General features: G+C 41.3%; 1 protein-coding gene across 1 annotated transcript in view; it reads left to right on the forward strand.

Annotated features, from left to right (window-relative positions):
• Window positions 1-21,997, forward strand: part of VEPH1 (ventricular zone expressed PH domain containing 1) — a 266,803-nt gene that overhangs the window by 50,679 nt on the left and 194,127 nt on the right. Inside the window, exon 4 of the mRNA XM_013965131.2 lies at window positions 14,361-14,535. Within this exon, the coding sequence (XP_013820585.2) occupies window positions 14,361-14,535 (175 nt within the window). The remainder of the gene's footprint in view (window positions 1-14,360; window positions 14,536-21,997) is intronic.

Here is a 21,997-nt window from a genome sequence, read left to right on the forward strand (position 1 = left end):
ACAAAACAGGGCTGGGAATCTCAGACCAAAGGCTTATCACAGATTTTGCCTAACAAATCTAGGTGATTTTTTCTTTTCTTAAGGTCTCAAAAATTTCTTGAGATTTTTGTATCCGTGAGATAACCTTCCTAACTCATTTGATAAACTTACTGGAAACCTAAGAACTTTCCATTTTTAGAGGAGTCAGAAAATATAATTGTTTTGTTTATAACGTTTAATTTTACCAACGTATTGTCATAATTAGTTTGAGAGGAAGATTTTCCTTACTCCCTGAAAACATAAGATTTAAACCCACAATTTTTTAGATAGAAACCATAAAGTTATAAGCATATTTACTGGTTCATTTAGTCCTTTTGCTAATTTTTTGTGAAGTCATCAGGTTTTTCATTAAAATACCAGGACATATCAGAATGTTAAAAACTCCATATAATTTTTAGGATATCTGTATTAGTTATTTTATCATACATTATAATATGAGCAGATTTATTACTAATTTGATCATCTTTTTTATGTAATTTAACCAACCAAATAAACACAGTTTAATATCTCTCTTTGGGATGCTTCAGGGGCCCTCTGAAGCTTCCCAAAGTTAGCTAGAAGCCAAAAGTGCTTCATAGAATGATTTAGGAAGTTTTGTCAACAAATATCAGAAAGGTTTCGAGCACTCAGTCAGATGGGACTATAGGTCACTGTGAAACAATAGCTATTTACTCAGCCAAAACAATATGGGATTTCAGAGGCAAATACAGAACAGACCATTTAAGAGGCAAATAAACTTAAATCTATTGTCAAATGCAGTTCAACATCTGAAGAAAGTGTGTCCTTTTAACAGAGAGAAAAGCCAAATTCAAGTTTTTGCGCCAGCTTATTTTTAGTCATTAACAGTCCCAAATTTCTTTAGCTTCTTTGTAAGAGGAAACTAATGTTCAGTAAAATGTTTCAAAATCTTACTCTATTTGGAAATGAGCTAGCTAGTCAGTGAACTTTCATCACTTAGTTTAGCACAACCCAATTCAAGTTACCCCAATTTGGACAGACTATTTAAGACAGACATTCCTAAAGCATAATTATTTTTAATAGAGTTTATCTAAAAGCTCATATCTCATTTACATTTTTTTGAAGTATTTTTTACTTGAGGTAATTTTCTTGTTGACAAACTTGTAACAGATATAATATTTAACATATTAAACCTAGATACAATGAAAATATTTTTTTAACGTTAATTATTCTAAGACATGTCTATATTAGATAGGACAACAAACAAACATTAATATCAGGTATTTAACATTGAATATTTTCCAGTTCACATGAACCTGGAATTTATTGTTTAATTTAGAATTACTTGATTTGTAAGCGCTTACCTTTTTTAAGCCAGATAAATAGATCTCATATACATATTAACCTCAAAAATATTACCCAGAGACAGAGACATACCAAGACATATTTAGACAGACACAGTGCAAGATCTAGCTTCAAGTCTTTTTTTTTTTTTTTTCCCCAGTGTCAGGAGTTAGAGATAGTCTAGATAAGTGTTCCTGAGAGCCCTGGTCTCAAGGCACAGGGAAAGAAAATCAAGTTCTAACAAATGGCGGCAGGTCTAAACCACATGGTGGCCAGACAAAGCAAAATGGCCATCAAAAATCACTACACAGATCACAGAGTTAAAACACACATATAAACCCGGCAGTCCTCATCAAAGTGAAGGTGAAGTCGCTCAGTCGTATCAGACTGTTTGCGACCTGTGAACTGTAGCCCACCAAGCCTTTGCGTAACTTCAAAGATTTTAAGGGAGGAAAGGAAGCCAGGTTGAAAGAAGAAGGGGGAGGAGGCAGGAGAGGGGGCAAAAGGGGTGGCCTTACAGATGTCTCCTGCCACCTACAGATACCCAGGCATTACGGGACTTTTCCCTGGGCCTCCAGAGAAGGGAGGACTGGAACTCGGCCCTACGAGAAATCAGAACCAGAATTCGAGTTTTCTGCCAAGAGGAGGTGATCAGTCTCCAATCCTCAGCTCAGGCTGAGGGCCCTTCGACCAGATTTCTGCGTCCAGGATCAGGGGACTAGAAAAACAGGGAAGGATAGAAAGGGTTAAGGAGAGGAAAGAGAGAGAGAAGGAGAGAAAGATCAATAAAGTCTCTTGTTTCTTACTGGTCGGGGCACTGTGGCCAGTTGTCCGCGTCAGGAGGAGACCAGGGACAAAAGGGTCCCAGTTGCGACCACTGGGTCTGGTCCATTGGCAGGCAAGCTGGCCCCTGAGTACCCCGAGTGGTCAGGATGTCAGTCTCGGTGAAGAAGAATCCCACCAGAGTCACCATTTGTTGCAGGAAGAGGGACCCCTTCCAGGGCCCAAAACTGGGCTCTTGCCTAACACTCGGAAATGAATTGTCCAAAGAGACATATGTGCTGACAAAGCAAGAGATTTTATTGGGAAAGGGCCCCCAGGTGGAGAGCAGCAGGGTAAGGAAACCCAGGAGAACTGCTCTGCCACATGGCTCACAATGTACAGGCGGTGTCTCCTTTAAACCTTTCCCGAACTCTTCCGGTTGGTGGAGGCTAATTAGTTCCGGATTCTTTATCAGGATCTTCTGTCATAAAACAACTCATGCAAATGGTTACTATGGTGCCTGGCCAGGGTGGGGCGGTTTCAATCAGTGTGCTTCCCCTAACAATTTCCCCTGCAAGATGGGGTATATAGCGGCGCCGTTGGTTCAGGCTCCTTGAGATTCTTTGGGTTCTTTCTTACATGTTTTGCCAACACCTGAGGGGTAGAAAATCCCTGTTGAGGCAAAAAAAGGTTTTACCCAAGGCGGGGGGGGGGTGGGGGGGGAGGAAGGGGGCTGGCCTTGGTCAGGGTGTCCGATCCGCAGTCGGAAAATGATATCTCGGACTTGGTGTACTGTTCCCAAGTCAAAGGTGCCTTCTGAGGTCCAGCCTACATGGAAGGTCGGCCATTCTGTGCTGCAAAAAGTTATTAATTTGCTCTTCTTCACCAGCACCGATAGATTCTGTGCTCTAGACTTAAAATCAGAGAAGTGGTCAGTCATAAGAGACAAAGGAGTAGAAGTTGTTTGTCCCATGATCACAGAGAAAAACACAGGAGACCAAATGAGCACACAAAGAGCAGAGACAGTGCCGGCACTCACACAGACGCAACAAACAGACAACAAATGTACATCGGCCAAAAACACAGGACTAGGTCTTCCCGGGCCCCCTTTTCTTAACCTTTTTCTCCCCTTGAGAGTATCTTACCGGCAGGACGTCCACAGAGCCAGCCGCCTCCCCAGCACAATGCCAGGCCTTGGCCTTACGCTGGTCTTAACCAGAAAACAGAGCCAGCTGCCTCCCCAGCACGATGGTGGGCCTTGGCCTTACGCTGGACTTAACCAGAATTAACACCGGTGTTTAGAGATCTCTCCTCCTAGTGAGGAAACCCCTTCTGCCAGGAGAGTGTTATTCTTCCCAGTTAAAGGGATCCCGGACGAGTCCCCAAATGTTATGCCCAGAGTCCGAGTCCTCAAAACTGAGAGAATAAGACCTCCACAGCAATGCAAAAGCATAAAGGGGTTTATTGCTAGCTCGAGTTAGGGCCCAGGTCTCATCCAGCACAGTGGAATCCGACAAGAGCCAGGAGCTCTGAATCACATCTACTTTTATACAGACGGTTCTTTGTTCCTGTAACAGCATAGCTGATTGGTTAAACCCTACGCAGGTGTGGGACTTTTAAACCTCGCATCCCTATCTGGATTGGCTCGGGTCTGGCACGGGCGGGGGGCTACGGGGATTTTTCTGATTGGTCGAGCTACACTGCCTGTGGGAGTTTCCAGTGCCTCAGCCTTCCTAGAGACTAAACCTCAGGCCTAGCCTGCCCCTTAGAGCCTGTCCTGGCTCCAGTTTGGTCCTAACACTAGAACAAGAGTTTGGAACTTGAAGGCCTTAGGGTCAGGTGTTCTTTATGTCATATCAATGAGTGATTAACAAGTTATTTTATCTCTCTAAGCCTCTGTTTCACCATCTATAAAATGGGCTTAACAATACTTGCTGCTCACAAAAAACAATTTTTATTATAAAAGCAACCTCCATTTGTAGTCCTGCCTCTATTGGGAAGTACCTATTTCAAACCACAGCTTCCTCTGACCAGGGTTCTATATGGAGTTGGCCAATGCTTATTTCTTTGTCTCCGGGAAAATTGTGAAAGAGAATATACTCCTCACACACACCCAACAAAGCACATTATATTCTTGGATAAATGCATATCTGAAGATGATTGAAGAAAATAAAAATGCACCTAGTTCAGTTCAGTTCAGTTGCTCAGTCGTGTGGGACTCTTTGCAACCCCATGAATCACAGCACACCAGGGCTCCCTGTCCATCACCAACTCCCGGAGTTTACTCAAACTCATGTCCATCGAGATGGTGTTGCCATCCAGCCATCTCATCCTCTGTCGTCCCCTTCTCTTCCTGCCCTCAATTTCTCCCAGCATCAGAGTCTTTTCCAATGAGTCAGCTTCACATGAGGTAGCCAAAGTATTGGAGTTTCAGCTTTAGCATCAGTCCTTCTAATGAACACCCAACACTGATCTTTAGAATGGACTGTTAATTCTTCTCCAACACCATAGTTCAAAAGCATCAATTCTTTGCCGCTCAGCTTTCTTCATGGTCCAAATCTCACATCCATACACGACCACTGGAAAAACCATAGCCTTGACTAGACGGAACTTTGTTGGCAGAGTAGTGTCTCTGTTTTTGAATATGCTGTCTAGATTGGTCATAACTTTCCTTCCAAGGAGTAAGCGTCTTTTAATTTCATGGCTGCAATCACCATCTGCAGTGATTTTGGAGCCCCCCAAAATAAAGTCTGACACTGTTTCCACTATTTCCCCATTTATTTTCCATGAAGTGGTGGGACCAGATGCCATGATCTTTGTTTTCTGAATGTTGAGCTTTTTTTTTTTTTACTTTATTTTGCTTTAAAATAGTGTATTGGTTTTGCCATACATTGACATGAATCAGCCGCAGATGTACATGAGTTCCCAATCCTGAACCCCCCTCCCACCGCCCACCCCATATCATCTCTCTGGATCATCCCCCCGTGCACCAGCCCCAAGCATCCTGTATCTTGTATCAAACATAGATTGGCGATTCGTTTCTTACCTGATAGTATACATGTTTCAATGCCATTCTCCCAAATCATCACACCCTCTCCCTCTCCCACAGAGTCTATAAGTCCATTCTATACATCTGTGTCTCTTTTGCTGAATGTTGAACTTTAAGCTGACTTTTTCACTCTCCTCTTTCACTTCCATCAAGAGGCTTTTTAGTTCCTCTTCACTTTCTGCCATAAGGGTGGTGTCATCTGCATATCTGAGGTTATTGATATTTCTCCCCGCAATCTTGATTGCAGCTTGTGTTTCTTCCAGTCCAGCATTTCTCATGATGTACTCTGCATAGAAGTTAAATAAGCAGGGTGACATTATACAGCCTTGGCGTACTCCTTTTCCTATTTGGGACCAATCTGTTGTTCCATGTCCAGTTCTAACTGTTGCTTCCTGACCTGTATACAGATTTCTCAAGGGGCAGGTTAGGTGGTCTGGTATTCCCATCTCTTTCAGAATTTTCCACAGTTTATTGTGATCCACACAGTCAAAGGCTTTGGCATAGTCAATAAAGCAGAAATAGATGTTTTTCTGGAAATCTCTTGCTTTTTCCATGATCCAGCGGATGTTGGCAATTTGATCTCTAGTTTCTCTGCCTTTTCTAAAACCAGCTTGAACATCGGGGAGTTCACAGTTCATGTATTGCTGAAGCCTGGCTTGGAGAATTTTGAGCATTACTTTACTAACATGTAAGATAAGTGCAATTGTGCAGTAGTTTGAGCATTCTTTGGCATTCCCTTTCTTTGGAATTGGAATGAAAACCCTTTTTCCTGTCCTGTGTCCACTGCTGAGTTTTCCAAATTTGCTGACGTATTGAGTGCAGCACTTTCACAGCATCATCTTTCAGGATTTGAAATAGCTCCACTGGAATTCCATCACCTCCACTAGCTTTGTTCATAGTGATGTTTTCTAAGGCCCACTTGACTTCACATTTCAGAGGTTGTAACTACTGACTTAGCTGATGGATTAGAATGGAATTCTAGAGAACTGAAAACTGACCTTTTCCAGTCCTGTGGCCACTGCTGAGTTTTTTAAAATTTGCTGGCATATTGAGTGCAGCACTTTCATAGCATCATCTTTTAGGATTTAAAATAGCTTAACTGGAATTCTAATACTTCCATGAGCATTGTTTGTAGTAATGTTTCCTAAGGTCCATTTGACTTCACATTCCAGGATGTCTGGCTCTAGGTGAGTGATCACACCATCATGGTTATCTGGGTCATAAAGATCTTTTTTGTATAGTTCTTCAGTGTATTCTTGCCACCTCTTCTTAATATCTTCTGCTTCTATTAGGTCCATACCATTTCTCTCTTTTATTGTGCCCATCTTTGCATGAAATATCCCCTTGGTATCTCTAATTTTCTTGAAGGTATCTCTAATTTTCTTGAAGGGATCTCTAGTCTTTCCCATTCTATTGTTTTCCTCTATTTCTTTGCATTGATCACTGAGGAAGGCTTTCTTATCTCTCCTTGCTATTCTTTGGAACTCTGCATTTGTATGAGTATTTCTCCTTTGCCTTTACATTCTCTTCTTTTCTCATGTAAGAAATACAGATATTTCTTACAGATATTTGAAAGGCCTCCTCAGACAGCCATTCTGCCTTTTTGCATTTCTTTTTCTTGGGGATGGTCTTGATCACTGCCTCCTGTACAGTGTCATGAATCTCCGTCCATATTTCCCCAGGCACTCTGTTTAGCAGATCTAGTCCCTTGAATCTATTTGTCACTTCCACTGTATAATTGTAAGGGAATTGATTTAGGTCATACCTGAATGCTCTGGTAGTTTTCCCTACTTTCTTCAATTTAAGTCTGATTTTGGCAATAAGTAATTCATGATCTGAGCCATAGTCAGCTCCTGGTATTGTTTTTGCTGCCTGTATAGTGCTTCTCCATCTTTGGCTGCAAAGAATATTTTGCACTCTGATTTTGGTATTAACCATCTAGTGATGTCCATGTGTAGTTATCTCTTGTGTTGTTGGAAGAGGCTGTTTGCTATTACCCGTGAGTTCTCTTGGCAAAACTCTGTTAGCCTTTGCCCTGCTTCATTTTGTACTCCAAATCCAAATTTGCCTGTCACTCCAGGTAGCTCTTAACTTCCTACTTTTGCATTCCAGTCCCCTATGATGTAAAAGACATCTGTTTGGGGTGTTAGTTCTAGAAGGTCTTGTAGGTCTTCATAGAACTAGAAAAGGTCAGTTTTCATTCCAAGCCCAAAAAAGGGTAATGCCAAAGAAGGTTCAAACTACTGCACAATTGTACTCATCTCACATACTAGCAAAGTAATGCTCAAAATTCCCCAAGCCAGGCTTCAACAGTATGTGAACCATGAAATTCCAGATGATCAAGCTGCATTTTAAAAAGGCAGAGGAACCAGAGATCAAATTGCCAACATCTGTTGGATCATCAGAAAAGCAAGAGAGTTCCAGAAAAACATCTACCTCTGCTTTATTGATAACGCCAAAGCCTTTGACTGTGTAGATAACAACAAACTGTGGAAAATTCTTCAAGAGATGGGAATACCAAACCACCTTATCTGCCTCCTGAGAAACCTGTATGCAGGTCAAGAAGCAACAGTTAGAACTGGACATGGAAAAACAGACTGGTTCCAAATCAGGAAAGGAGTACATCAAGGCTATATATTATCACTCTGCTTATTTAACTTATATGAAGAGTACGTCATGCGAAATGCTGGGCTGGGTGAAGCGAAAGCTGCAATCAAGATTGCCAGGAGAAATATCAATAACTTCAGATACGCAGATGACACCACATTTATGGCAGAAAGTGAAGAGGAATAAAGAGCCTCTTGATGAAAGTGAAAGAAGAGAGTGAAAAAGCTGGCTTAAAGCTCAACATTAAAAAAACTAAGATCGTGGCATCTGGTCCCATCACTCCATGGCAAATAGATGGGGAAACAATGGAAACAGAGACTTTATTTTCTCGGGTTCCAAAATCACTGCAGACGGTAACTACAGCCATGAAATTAAAAGACTCTTGCTCCTTGAAAGAAAAACTATGACCAATCTAGACAGTATGTTAAAACACAGAGACATTACTTTGCTGACAAAGGTCTGTCTTGTCAAAGCTATGGTTTTTCCAGTAGTCATATATGGATGTGAGAGTTGGACTATAAAGAAAGCTGAGCACCGAAGAATTGATGCTTTTGAACTGTGGTGTTGGAGAAGACTCTTGAGAGTCCCTTGGACTGCAAGGAGATCCAACCTGTCAATCCTAAAAGTAATCAACCCTGAATAATTATTGGAAGGACTGATGCTGAAGCTGAAATCCAATTCTTTGGCCACCTGGTGCCACTCACTGGAAAAGAACCTGTTGCTGGGAAAGACTGAAGACAGGAGGAGAAGGGGATGACAGAGGATAAGATGGTTGGATAGCGTCACCGACTGAATGGACATGAGTTTGAGCAAGCTCTGGGAGTTGGTGATGGACAGGGAAGCCTGGTGTGCTACAGTCCATGGGGTCGCAGAGTCGTACACAACTGAGCAACTGAACTGAACTGAACTAGAGAACTGACAGGCCTACCATCATAATATTGATAGCCAATGCCTAGTTTTATTCTCACTACTAGTTACAGTATTTACAGCCTCTTCGCCAACCAACCAAAGTGCTTAGCAGAACTGATGCCAAATAAGCTCTGCCTTTTACCTCTTCTTCTGCCTCTGCTCATATTGCTGATGGTCATTTGATGAGAAAGGGAGCCAAAGTGTGAGGAGGAAGGAAATAGTCACCAAATTCACTGTTAGAAATTTAGCAAGTAACTGTTTTTCCTTCTTTATAGAAGGACCTCCACTGTCCATTCACTTTGATTCCATACTTCAGTTTTCATATTTCCTCCTTCCTAGTTAATGCTGCATGAAGATTCAAAATCTATCCCTGGCTGACATTCCATACAAAATGCCTTGGGTAGTTTTGAGAGCATTTCATTTTCAGCTCTTAGAGGCAGGACTGCTCATGTTCCTCTAGAAATATATTCAGTAGGCAATCCCAGCTCTACCATTTACTGGCAGGGTGATCTTGGGCATTTCATCTTTTGAGGCCCTAACTTCCTCAGGTATAAAATGCAGATGATATGAATAGCTGCCTCATGAGTTTGTTGTAAGGGTTAGATGGATAGACATAAAAAATTTAAGACACAGGAAGTACTCCATGAGTATTAGCTTTGGTTGGTATTGTCATCATTATCATCAGCTGCATGCTAATGCTGATGCTAAAACAGCATTGACTCTGTCATTTAATTATTTCTTTTAGCCATTGTTTATTGCCTGTCTCCCCCTGCCCAAAATAGAAATTTATTTGTATTCACTGATGTGGGCCCAGCACCTGGAACTTGGAATGGCACATAGTAGGTGCTCAGAATACTTGCTGAATTAATGAATAGACAGATGAACACATAGTAGCTCAGGAGACTTGACTGCCCTCTTGCATTTGCACCAGCTGTGCTTCTCCCCGGAGGGGGCCCCAGTACCAGTTCATCATTTAATGCCACACAAGACAGCAGCATGAAATGAGAGGAGTCCGGGACCCCTGGCCTCAGGTTCCTGAGAGCCACTTCCTTATTGCTTGTCAGAAAATACACTAGGAAAACTTAAGTGGAGGCAATTTAGATTTTATATATAGCCATACTGCTCAGAACCAAGCACATTATATGTAAATCCAAAATTTGATTATCTAATCCATGATGGGGGATGAAGAATCATAAAATAGCCATTTTAACATATGGTATTTAATATTTCTTAAAATTACGATTTTATGGTTCTTAGTTGAATTCAAGGCCTAAGAGCCAAAGAGACTTTTAGTAGCTATCACCTCAGATATAGATATATAGATATATAGATATAGATATAGATATAGATATATATCTTTTACTTAGCTTTATTCTTTTCAATTTTAAAACACTGGGAAACCTTCCCAAAGTGCTTTTTCCAAAGGAAAATCTCCACCAAGAGCTCAAATTGGTGCTAATCTAGTTAAGAAATACAACCCGTAGCAAATGTAGAATGAAGTCCTCTTGTTTTGCTTCTGTTGCTGGATATAACTGTCCCCATGAGTAAGTCTTTATTTCTACCCTGTATTTCACTGAATTGTTCCCTGAGTACTGAGTATTGAACTGTCTGTAAGAAGATACAGATGCCATTTGTGCTCACATCTGCATAGAAGGGCAAGATCTAGCATAAACTCTGGCATTAACGATTGGTGTTAAAGTAGTTTGATTGTATGAGCAATCATGGGGGCTTTCTTTGCATGTATACCATTAGCATCCCTGGAATCCAAATAATCCTGGAGATAAAGTTATTTCAGGGACCTGAGATCTACTGCGTTAGCAAATCCTTTTGCTTAACTTGAGCAAAGCTCAAGCGTTGGAAGGAGGGTGTGTGGTACTTGCCCAGCCTCATCTTGGCCTCCTAGCCCTTGACTCATATCCTGTTGCTGTCAGTAGTACCCATGACCTCTTGAAACACTAGGAGCTATCTAGACGCTGTTTAGAGATTGAGAGCCATGGTGGCAATTCTTTGGTGTATATATGAACTACTTGCTCTTTGCTTAATGTTTCACTTCTCTTGTCATTTGAGAGATTTCCAGATGACATATGAGGGAGGAAAACAGAAAAATTGAGTGTGTTAGAGTTTTGTTTTTTCAATAATGACATTATACATTTTAAAACTTTTTAACAATTTTCACTTGGAACCGTTCTTCAAAGACTTTAATAGCTGCCCACTATTTTTCTCTAGGACATCTAGAATTGCTGTAAAAAAATATGACCAAAATGGTTAAGACAGGCTCTTTTTTTCATTGTTGCTGGCAAGTGTTAGCTCATTCCCAAGGTTTAAAAGCATTAGTAATTAGTTATGAATATAATTTTACAGTGATCTTTTAGTATGCTTGTCTCTGTTCACGATTAGTAGGAAACACTTGAGTTCTACTTCCAATACCTCCATCCTGGATTCTCAGAAAGTTACAGGTAAATATGCCTAGAGATATTTTCCTCTCATGGAAGGCATATACTTCTCTAGCTACAAGTTGTTCTTGGCTAAAGACTCAGAGAAGATAAAATAACCTTGAGCAAGATATTCTTTGTTGGAAAACTTTGAGAATTGTGTGATTGTGTTCCACTCTCAAAACTGGGGCTTTGACAGCCTTGACAGGGACAAAGATATGTCAAAGGTCAACTTGCAAAAACCAATACACCATGGAGAGATTGGGGCAACTCAAGAAATTGATAGGTGAAACAGAGAGGTTTGGGACATTCTCAGGGTTCCAACTTATTGAATAAATGTAACCTCAGGGGAGCAGGTCAGTGGTAAAGAATCCACCACCAATGCAGGAGACGCAGATTTGATCCTTGGGTTGAGAAGGTCCCCTGGAGGAAGAAACAGCAACCCACTCCAGTATTCTTGCCTGGAGGATTCCATGGGCAAAGGAGCCAGAGCCTGGCAGGCGACAGTCCATAGGGTTGCAAAGAGTCAAACATGACTGAGCTTACGTGCACACAAGGGAGCAGGCATAGAATTTGATTATAATGGAGGAAATGGACAAATTAATTGACTCTCCTAACACCACAAGTCTGAAGAGTGTGTCAACGAAAAGAGGATGCTCAGTATAGGGTTGTTATTTTGGCACATTACCTAGCACTGTCAAAGCGGTGGCGCTAGTAGAAACTGACTCTGATAGATAAGAAAGTTCCAGTCACCAGAGATGGGGATTTGGCTATAGAGCAGGACCTGGCCTAGATGAAATGGCCCTTAAGATATTCCTTTGTTCTGATCAGCTCTTCTGCCCATGAGTGAACATTCTGGTAGTAATCTGGCTCCTGATATCTTGGTGATGTGAAAGGGCCTGACCTGGAAGGATTCACTGAGAGAGAGTAAACTGGCATACCTGATCATGCACCAGCCTTTTGGAAATCCCTCAGTGTGAGTTTCCCTCAGTGGATGCAAACAGTTCTGTAAGACCTAGCCAAGCACACATGCAGACTTGTTATGCTGAAGGGCATGGAGCAGCCAGCCTCCCAGGGATCCCTCACAGCTCATCACACCAGGAATGGCCCAGTCTAATCAGGCCTAATCAAATTACCAGGAGGGGAGACACTCTTGATAAAGCCTGGTCTGAGAGAAGTCTGACTGCAATCCCTGGTTCTGATAGTTAGATGATGTTAGGAACTCTCAGAAGAATAGGACAGAGACCTACTGAGTGGATCTGCTATATAAACACATGATTTGTCACCAAGGAATTGGGTCAGAGATTCCATCATGGCTCACTTCACAGTGGGACATCAGCTTAGGCTGTTGAATACCTGTTTTTTCTGCTCAAGAGTCAGACTGATTCTTGAATCTAAAAAATGGGTAGAACTACAAAAATGGATTAAGGATTTATCAAGTCTATTATATTTTTGTTTCTAGGAACTGGGAAGAAAAAAAAAACTTATGCACAAGAGACTTAATTAGCTCATTTAGAAACATTTAGGGATAGAACTGGCCTCAGGCACAGCCTGACACTTGGGCTCAAATGATGTCACCAGGTTTCTCTTGTCTCAGATCTGTGTTGCCTCCTATCTCATACAGATTCTCTCCTACTGAGGTCACAAATGACAGCTACTCTTGATGCATTCCCAGCACTTCAAATACATCAGAAGAGAGAAAGCATCTCTTTCACAGAGCCCTTGAATAGCTCCTCCATTATAGCTGGGTAACTTGTCCATCCCTGAACGTACCACTTGGAAATATGATTCTCTGGTTGGTCAGTGCCTGAGTCATTTGACCACCCATGGAACTAAGGGTGTAATTGCCTTCATTAGAGAAGTACCTGGGAGGTGTCTGAGGAAGTCCTGTGTGCTAAGAGTAAGTAACAGCTCACCTGCCCAATCAGCTAGCCCTGAGAATGGACGTCACCAGGAGGCCATCGCTGGCCTTGGTGACCCAAGCGAGAGGATGGGAGCCAGCAGGCGCTTTCCCACCCCTTCACCCTTCCTTCCTTCCTCCCACCGCATTGTGTTCCCCATCACAACTATCACTGCAGTTTTGCATTTTCTTCATTAGTTATTCAACTTCACAAATGTTGATTGAACACCTGTCACAAACCTAGAATTGTAGGAGGTTTTAGAAGGGGATAATCTATGGGTAGAAAGATAGAAGCACTTTCCACATGAACAGTTAGAGAAAAACTACTTTTTTATTTCTAACATAATAATGTAAAGTGGAAGACATTGTGCAGCTGTGCAACTCTTGCTTTATACTTAGCCTAAGGAGTGGGGTTGATTGTCAGAATAATCAATTCATTTGCAAGAAAGCAATTTGTATTTTCCAAACATTATTCCCTGATTAGGTAATTGAGTGCTGGTAGCACTGTTTTATATGTAAGAATATCAATATTCTATCACAAAGTACATCAAAAAGAGAATTATTTCAGGATCCAGAATACCTTTAGTTTTTAGTCTTACGTTTAGTTTAGTCTTATGTTCATTCATCTTTTTCTTTTTAATTTCATTAGCTGAAACTTTAGTTTTTAAGATGCAGTCAGGTAGCAACGTATTCAACATTCCTTGGATTTTTCTCAAGTATAAGTCTGAGTTATTCCTCTCATCAGTGATTTCTGATTATCCTAAGGGTCAATTCCAAACTCCTTAGCAGGGTGCCAGACTTTTCATGACCATACCCCTGTTTACCTTTCCAGTCCCCTCTTTGATCTTCTATCCCAGTTTTCCCAGCTGTACCCCATCTCATCCATTCTGAACTATTTACAGTTCCCCAGATGCACAAGGTCTCCCATCTCTCTACCTTCTCTGCTTTTCCTTTTGTCTACTCTTTTCTTTTGTCTACTTTTTTCTACTCTTTTGTCTTGCTATTCCCCAGCCATCTGTTACTCATCCAGCAGGTCTCAGTGAAGATGTCACCTCTTCCAGGAAGTCTTCCTTGACAATCTCTTGAGACTGGACTAAGCTCCTTTTTGGCTTCCTTATCTCCCTCCACTTTCCTTATCATGACCTTCATCCGCCTATGCTATTAAGTGCCTATTTGCCTCTAAGTCTCTCTAACTAGAACAAGAGTTGTATGAATTCCCAAATACGAGGAAAATAAAGTGGGCCCTGTATTTTCACAGCTGTTCTCTGGGAGCTTAGTTCAATAAATATTTTTTGAATGAATGAATAAATGAATGAAGAATGAGCCACTTATTCTTTGTTGATTTCTTGTATTTCCTCAGAATTACAACCGCCCCCCTGTGATGGCATTAGCCATCCCCATTGCAGTGAAATTCCTCCACAGAGGCAACAAGGAACTGTGCAGGAATATGTCCAACTACCTGTCCCTGGCTGCAATTACCAAGGCGGACCTCCTGGCTGATCACACAGAGGTTATAGTAAAGAGCATACTCCAAGGTATGGTGTAAAGGCTGAGCCTGGGGATGTGTTTTAGGAGTTGTTTTAAAGTATTTTCATAAAGCAGCTATGGTTTGTGTGAAGTGAGGCTCAAGTATTGAGAAGTACATTGCATTCTCTGTTTTGCCGCTAGGTGTCTGGAGGTAAGGTTACTTGAATTGGATGAGTCTGGGTCTCTTCACCAGGCAGGTGAATTCTTTAAACTCCTTAGATGAGTTGTATGCCATTCCATCCTCCAGGGGATCTTCCTGACCCAGGAATTGAACCTGGGTCTCCTGTATTGCAGGCAGATTCTTTACCAGCTGAGCCACCAGGGAGGCCCTTCTTAGTGCTTCTTTCCAACTCTATGGTCTCATTGGGAGACTGTGTTTTCAGTGCCTCTGGTCGTCTTGTCCAACTACCAACTGTGCAGAACCTGTCTGTACTGAGTGGACTGTGTTCCACTGCTCTCAGTGGCCGATGGAAAAGCTCATCATCTGAAGTTTTCCAAAAGTATGAAATGCCAAATGAAATACACCAGACAATGTGTAAAGCCTTCTTAAATATGGATGTGATTTGGAACTGATTTGTAATTGTATTAAATACTATCATGGAGCATAAGATCAGGACATCTCTGTTAATGCTTTCATATTTGAATGAAAGAGATCAAGTTAGTCCAGTCAGAATATTCTCTTCTCTTGTGGTTTTTCCTTTGGTTTTAGATCTCTTAGAAACTTCTTTCTTTTGTGTGGTTTGGGATCAAAGAACAATATATGGTATTATTTGATATGTACTCAAATATCCCCAGCCTCAAATGTCTGAAGTCCTTGAGTATCTTGGCCCAGCTTTGACTGCCACATGCCCCACATGCTCAAGTGGAGCATCAACTTTTTGGAAAGTGCTCCCACACCGAGTATTTCTGAAAGTCCCCAATATTCTCTTCTTGGTACAGCAGAGTGTGGTGATGTCCATGTGCTCCACCCTAAGCCCAGCAAACTCTATGGCTGCTACCATGAAGATACCAGGAACGGACATGACCCCATACTGCACTGCCTGGGATGGAAACTTCTGTCTCTTTGTGCTGCTACGGCCCCTGAAATTTCAGAAGCCACTAGTCCTCAGTCCACTGCAGTAGCATGGGCAGGATGTGGGATGGGGAAGAATACCTGTCTTTCTCCTTGGTGTTGCATTTTGGTAGAGAGCCAGAGAAAGCTTGCTTGCCTCCCAGCGTCAAAGTATGATACTGAGTTTTCAGCAAAATATGTTGTTCCATTTTATCTAAAATTCTTTCTCTCTCCCCTGGGCTCAACTATTCACCCAAAGTTAGGCTCAGTTCAGTTCAGTCGCTCAGTCGTGTCTAACTCTTTGCAACCCCATGAACTGCCGCACAAAAAGCCACCCTGTCCATCACCAACTCCTGAAGTTTACCCAAATTCATGTCCATCGAGTCAGTGATGCCATCCAGCCTTCTCATCCTCTGTCATCCCCTTCTCCTCCTGCCCCCAATCCCTCCCAGCATCAGGGTCTTTTCCAATGAGTCAACTCTTTGCATGAGGTGCCCAAAGTATTGGAGATTCAGCCTCAGCATCAGTCCTTCCAATGAACATCTAAGACTGGTCTAGATGAACTGGCTGGATCTCCTTGCAGTCCAAGGGACTCTTAAGAGTCTTATCCAGCACCACAGTTCAAAAGCATCAATTCTTTGGCACTCAGCTTTCTTCACAGTCCAAATCTCACATCCATACATGACCACTGGAAAAACCATAGCCTTGACTAAATGGACCTTTGTTGGCAAAGTAATATCTCTGCTTTTGAATATGCTATCTAGGTTGGTCATAACTTTCCTTCCAAAGAGTAAGCGTCTTTTAATTTCATGGCTGCAGTCACCATCTGCATTGATTTTGAAGCCCAGAAAAATAAAGTCTGACACTGTTTCCAGTGTTTCCCCATCTATTTCCCATGAAGTGATGGGACCAGATGCCATGATCTTTGTTTTCTGAATGTTGAGCTTTAAGCCAACTTTTTCACTTTCCTCTTTCACTTTCATCAAGAGCCTTTTTAGCTCCTCTTCACTTTCTGCCATAAGGGTGGTGGCATCTGCATATCTGAGGTTATTGATATTTCTCCTGGCAATCTTGATTCCTGCTTGTGCTTCTTCGAGCCCAGTGTTTCTCATGATGTACTCTGCATAGAAGTTAAATAAACAGGGTGACAATATACAGCCTTGACGTACTCCTTTTCCTATTTAGAACCAGTCTGTTCCATGTCCAGTTCTAGCTGTTGCTTCCTGACCTGTATATAGGTTTCTCAAGAGGCCGGTCAGGTGGTCTGATATTCCCATCTCTTTCAGAATTTTCCACAGTTTATTGTGATCCACACAGTCAAAGGCTTTGGCATAGTCAAGAAAGCAGAAATAGATGTTTTTCTGGAACTCTCTTGCTTTTTCCATGATGCAGCGGATGTTGGCAATTTGATCTCTGGTTCCTGAGCCTTTTCTAAAACCAGCTTGAACATCTGGAAGTTCACGTTTCACGTATTGCTGAAGCCTGGCTTGGAGAATTTTGAGCATTACTTTACTAGCATGTGAGATGGGTGCAATTGTGTGGTAGTTTGAGCATTCTTTGGCATTGCCTTTCTTTGGGATTGGAATGAAAACGGACCTTTTCCAGCCCTGTGGCCACTTCTGAGTTTTCCAAATTTGCTGACATATTGAGTGTAGCACTTTCACAGCATCATCTTTCAGGACTTGAAATAGCTCCACTGGAATTCCATCACCTCCACTGGCTTTGTTCATAGTGATGCTTTCTAAGGCCCGCTTGACTTCACATTTCAGGATGTCTGGCTCTAGGTGAGTGATCACACCATCATGATTATCTGGGTCTTGAAGATCTTTTTTGTACAGTCAGGTTAGTAATCCTCCAGTTCTCAAAATACCTATGGCCCACCACAGACTAATGTACCAGATAGTCCCAAGAAGAATTCTTAGTATCCACCCCTAGCCCCAGACATCTGACCAGCCAGCCTAGTGGTCTGCCAGATGCGTCTGCCTAAACCCCAGCCATGACAGTGGAAGTTTATCACTCTACCTGCACTCCCTTCTGGAGACTTATTGATATTACTAGTACATATTATTCACTTCTCATTTTCTTCAGCTACAAGATTGAATTGCTCATTTCTCTTTATACATGATCTTAAATTTTCTAGAAGTCCAAGAAGGCAAGTATGCTTTTTTCATCACCTTGGATACATATTTGGTACAGATTTTATAGGAATTACAAACAGTTATACATGCCACACATTTTAAAATCATGGTAGTTAGACTTGCAAGTAACTGATTTATGAGGGTAAAACATTAAATTATCTCTCTGTAGCAGCCAAGAACTTAGCTCATGTATTTGTTTTTTTAATTTTTTTGAAATGCACTTTCAATGACAAAGAAATCTTTTGAAACACAAAATACACTTTCTGAGTTCACTGCAAGTATTTGAAATAAACAAATGATTTAGTTGATTTCATCCAGCACTATGCAAACCATCATAAAATAAATGATAATTTAACCTATGAAAGGTTGGGACTAAATATTTCAGGGTTAGTTTTTTAGGACTGATGTGTCTGTAAGATACTGCAGTCACTCACACAAGCCTATCAGACTTTGAGTTGCAAAACAGAAGGGATCTTGGTGTCTCTGAGTAGTAAGTTTCCTGCTTTGCAAATCTGTGTGTGTATGCCCTGCTAAACACTGGCATTTCTTAGTTTTCTCCCCTTTAGATCTTCCTCCTTGATTCATATTATCCTAATCCTTATTCTCCCATTTTTATACTTATGCAGAAAATGCTAAAGTGTTAGTTGTTTGATTTGGTCTGAGTTTTCATAAGACTGAAATTATAAAATTCAGTTACCCAGGAAGTGCCTGAATTCCTACCAATTGTCATCCATTCAGTGATAACAATAATAATTGTAATAACAGTAGTAAGTACAGTGACTAGAAATAAAAATAACTACAGTGATTTCTTTCATCAGTGTTTTATAGAAATAAAAATAACTACAGTGACTAGAACTTATTTCATGCTCCCTTTATGCCAAATGCTGAACTAAGCATTTTATACCAATTAAGTCATTTAATCCCCACAAGAATTCCTTAACCAAAGTCCTATTATTATCCCACTTACCAATTAGTTATATTTTAAGAAACAGAAGCCCAGGTATAAATAGTTTGCTGATGAAAAAGAGGAAGAGAAGGAGGAGGAGGAATCCCTTATTGGCACACATGACTAAAAAAAGTGCGTTAGTATATCAGACTTCCCATATGGCTTGATTCAGGACTCAAATGTCATTACTCAGTTCTGCTTCCTGTGGGCTGGTTTCCCTTTCATGTTTCATGTAATGGGCCTCTCTATCTTCCACTCACATTATCATGAATACCAGTTAAGAAAAAGAAATTCCATATCTCTGTTTGACCTGACATGGGCCATATGCCCCATTTCTGAACAAATCCATCATTGTTGCAGGGGTATACCATACTTCTACTGGCCAGACGTGGGTATGAGACACCCTCAGAGCAAGAGTTTGTAGTAAACTGCAGCAGAACCACATGAATGGGGAGTAGATAACCCCCAAGTCCATACCTGTTGCTAACAGTGCTGTAAATTAATACTGAGCAAGCCTTATATCCCTGGATCGGGAGGATCCCTGGAGAAGGGCATGGAAACCCGCTCCAATATTCTTGCCTAGAGAATCCCATGACAGAGGAGCCTGGTGGGTTACAGTCCATCGGATCACAAAGCATCAGACACAACTGAAGCAACTTAGTAGCAGCAGCAGCTTAGCAAGCCTTATATAAATGTTTGCTTTTATACCTTTATACTTCTTAAGAGATTCAGTTCATTGCTTTGGCATGCCAAGATCTAACTGATAATGATCCTCCCATTTCAATATAACTGCAATTCTTCCAAAGTTCTTGCTGTCTGTAAATTTTATGAACAGAACCATTCTACCTTATTTTTAAAACACTATTGAAAAGGTACGTCCAATGCGGCCAGTATTCTTGCCTGGAGAATTCCATGGACAGAAGAGCCTGGACGTCCATGAGGTCTCAGAGAGTTGGAGATGACTGTTAATTGCCTAGTTGTGTCGAACTCTTTGTGACCACATGGACCATAGCCCACCAGGCTCCTCTGTCCATGGAATTCTCCAGGCAAGAATACTGGACTGGGTAGGCATTCCCTTCTCCAGGGCATCTTTCCAACCCAGGGATTGAACCAGGGTTTCCTGCTTTGCAGGTGATTTTTTACCGTCTGAGCCACAAGGGAAGCTCAAATCAATCATAAGAGACTGTCAGATGGTCTTAAATATTTACCCCTGAAGGCTAGTTCCAAGCCAGTTTTTTGCTACTTCCCATTATTAATGATTGTATATAAGTTATACTGTTTACTTTTACATGAAATATAACTACAAATTCATTTATTTAAATTCCTTAGATCTGTTTGTCTGTTTTGTGTTCTTTGAATTCTCCCAGTGAAAAGGAAATTGTGAAAGTCCTTGGAGAGAGGATTAAAAGCATGATCAGAATGTTGTCTTTATTTGTGCTTGAGAGCTAAGGAGATAGAAAACCTGAATGTCCCTGTATCAAATAATTCTATCAGTATTTTTAAATCAGCCCACCAAAAAAAAAAAAAAGAAGGCTATCACATTTAGTACTATATGCAAATTAGAACAAATTTGAAAGGAATGATTATAGTCTTATCTAAACTTTTTCATATAATTGAAAAGGAAGTACATTCTCCAACTAATTCTATAAGGCAGGCATGAAAGTGAAAGTCGCTCAGTCGGGTTTGATTTTTTTCAACCCCATGACCTATACAGTCTGTGGAATTCTCCAGGCCAGGATACTGGAGTGGGTAGCCTTTCCCTTCTCCACGGAATTTTCCCAACCCAGAGATCATACCCAGGTCTCCCGTATAATAGCAGGCAGATTCTTTACCAGCTAAGCCACAAGGAAATAAGGCAGGTTTATCAGTGATATCAATACCAAAAGACAATATAGGAAAGAAAAACATAGACTCATCTTAAAATTGCAAACATAGGTACATATATCATAAATAAAAATTTTAGGAAAATAGTTCTAGCAATGCATAAAGAAAATAATTCTTAACATTCGTTGAGTTCTTGCTCTGTACCCAGTTCAGTTCAGTTCAGTTCAGTCACTCAGTTGTGTCCGACTATTTGCGACCCTATGGACTGCAGCACACCAGGCCTCCCTGTCCATCATCAACTCCCGGAGTTTACTCAGAGTCGTGTCCATTGAGTTGGTAATGCCATCCAACCACCTCATCCTCTGTTGCCCCCTTCTCCTCCTGCCTTCAATCATTCCCAGCACCTGGGTCCTACAAATGAGTCAGTTCTTTGCATCAGGTAGCCAAAGAATTGGAGCTTCAGCTTCAGCATCAGTCCTTCCAGGGAATATTCAGGACTAATTTCCTTTAGGATGGACTGGTTGGATCTCCTTGCTGTCCAAGGGACTCTCAAGAGTCTCCTCCAACACCACAGTTCAAAAGCATCACTTCTTTGGCACTCAGCTTTCTGTATAGTCCAACTCTCACATCCATACATGACTCTTAGAAAAACCATAGCCTTGACTAGATGGACCTTTGTTGGCAAAGTAATGTCTCTGCTTTTTAATATGCTATCTAGATTGCTCATAGCTTTTCTTCCAAGCAGTAAGCGTCTTTTAGTTTCATGGCTGCAGTCACCATCTACAGTGATTGTGAAGCCAAAAAAATAAAACAGTCTGTCACTGTGTCCACTGTTTCCCTGCTTATTTGCCATGAAGTGATGGGACAGGATGCCATGATCTTAGTTTTCTGAATGTTAAGCTTTAAGCCATCTTTTTCACTCTCCTCTTTCACGTTCATCAAGACGCTCTTCAGTTCTTCTTTGCTCTCTGCCATGAGAATGATATCATCTGCATATCTGAGGTTATTGATATTTCTCCCAGCAATCTTGATTGCAGCTTGTGCTTCTTCCAGTCCAGCGTTTCTCATGATGTACTCTGCATAGAAGTTAAATAAGCAGGGTGACAATATATAGCCTCGATGTACTCCTTTTCCTATTTGGAACCAGTCTGTTGTTCCATGTCCAGTTCTAACTGTTGCTTCCTGACCTGCATACAGATTTCTCAAGAGGCAGGTCAGGTGGTCTGGTATTCCCATCTCTTGAAGAATTTTCCACAGTTTGTTGTGATCCACACAGTCAAAGGCTGTAAAATAGTCAGTAAAGCAGAAATAGATGTTTTTCTGGAACTCTCTTGCTTTTTCATGATCCAATGGATGTTGGCAATTTGGTCTCTAGTTTCTCTGCCTTTTCTAAATCCAGTTTGAACATCAGGAAGTTCATGGTTTATGTATTGTTGAAGCCTGGCTTGGAGAATTTTGAGCATTACTTTACTAGTGTGTGAGATGAGTACAATTGTGTTATAGTTTGAGCA

Source organism: Capra hircus, chromosome 1 (assembly GCF_001704415.2).
Source record: "Capra hircus breed San Clemente chromosome 1, ASM170441v1, whole genome shotgun sequence".
Lineage (NCBI taxonomy): Eukaryota > Metazoa > Chordata > Mammalia > Artiodactyla > Bovidae > Capra > Capra hircus.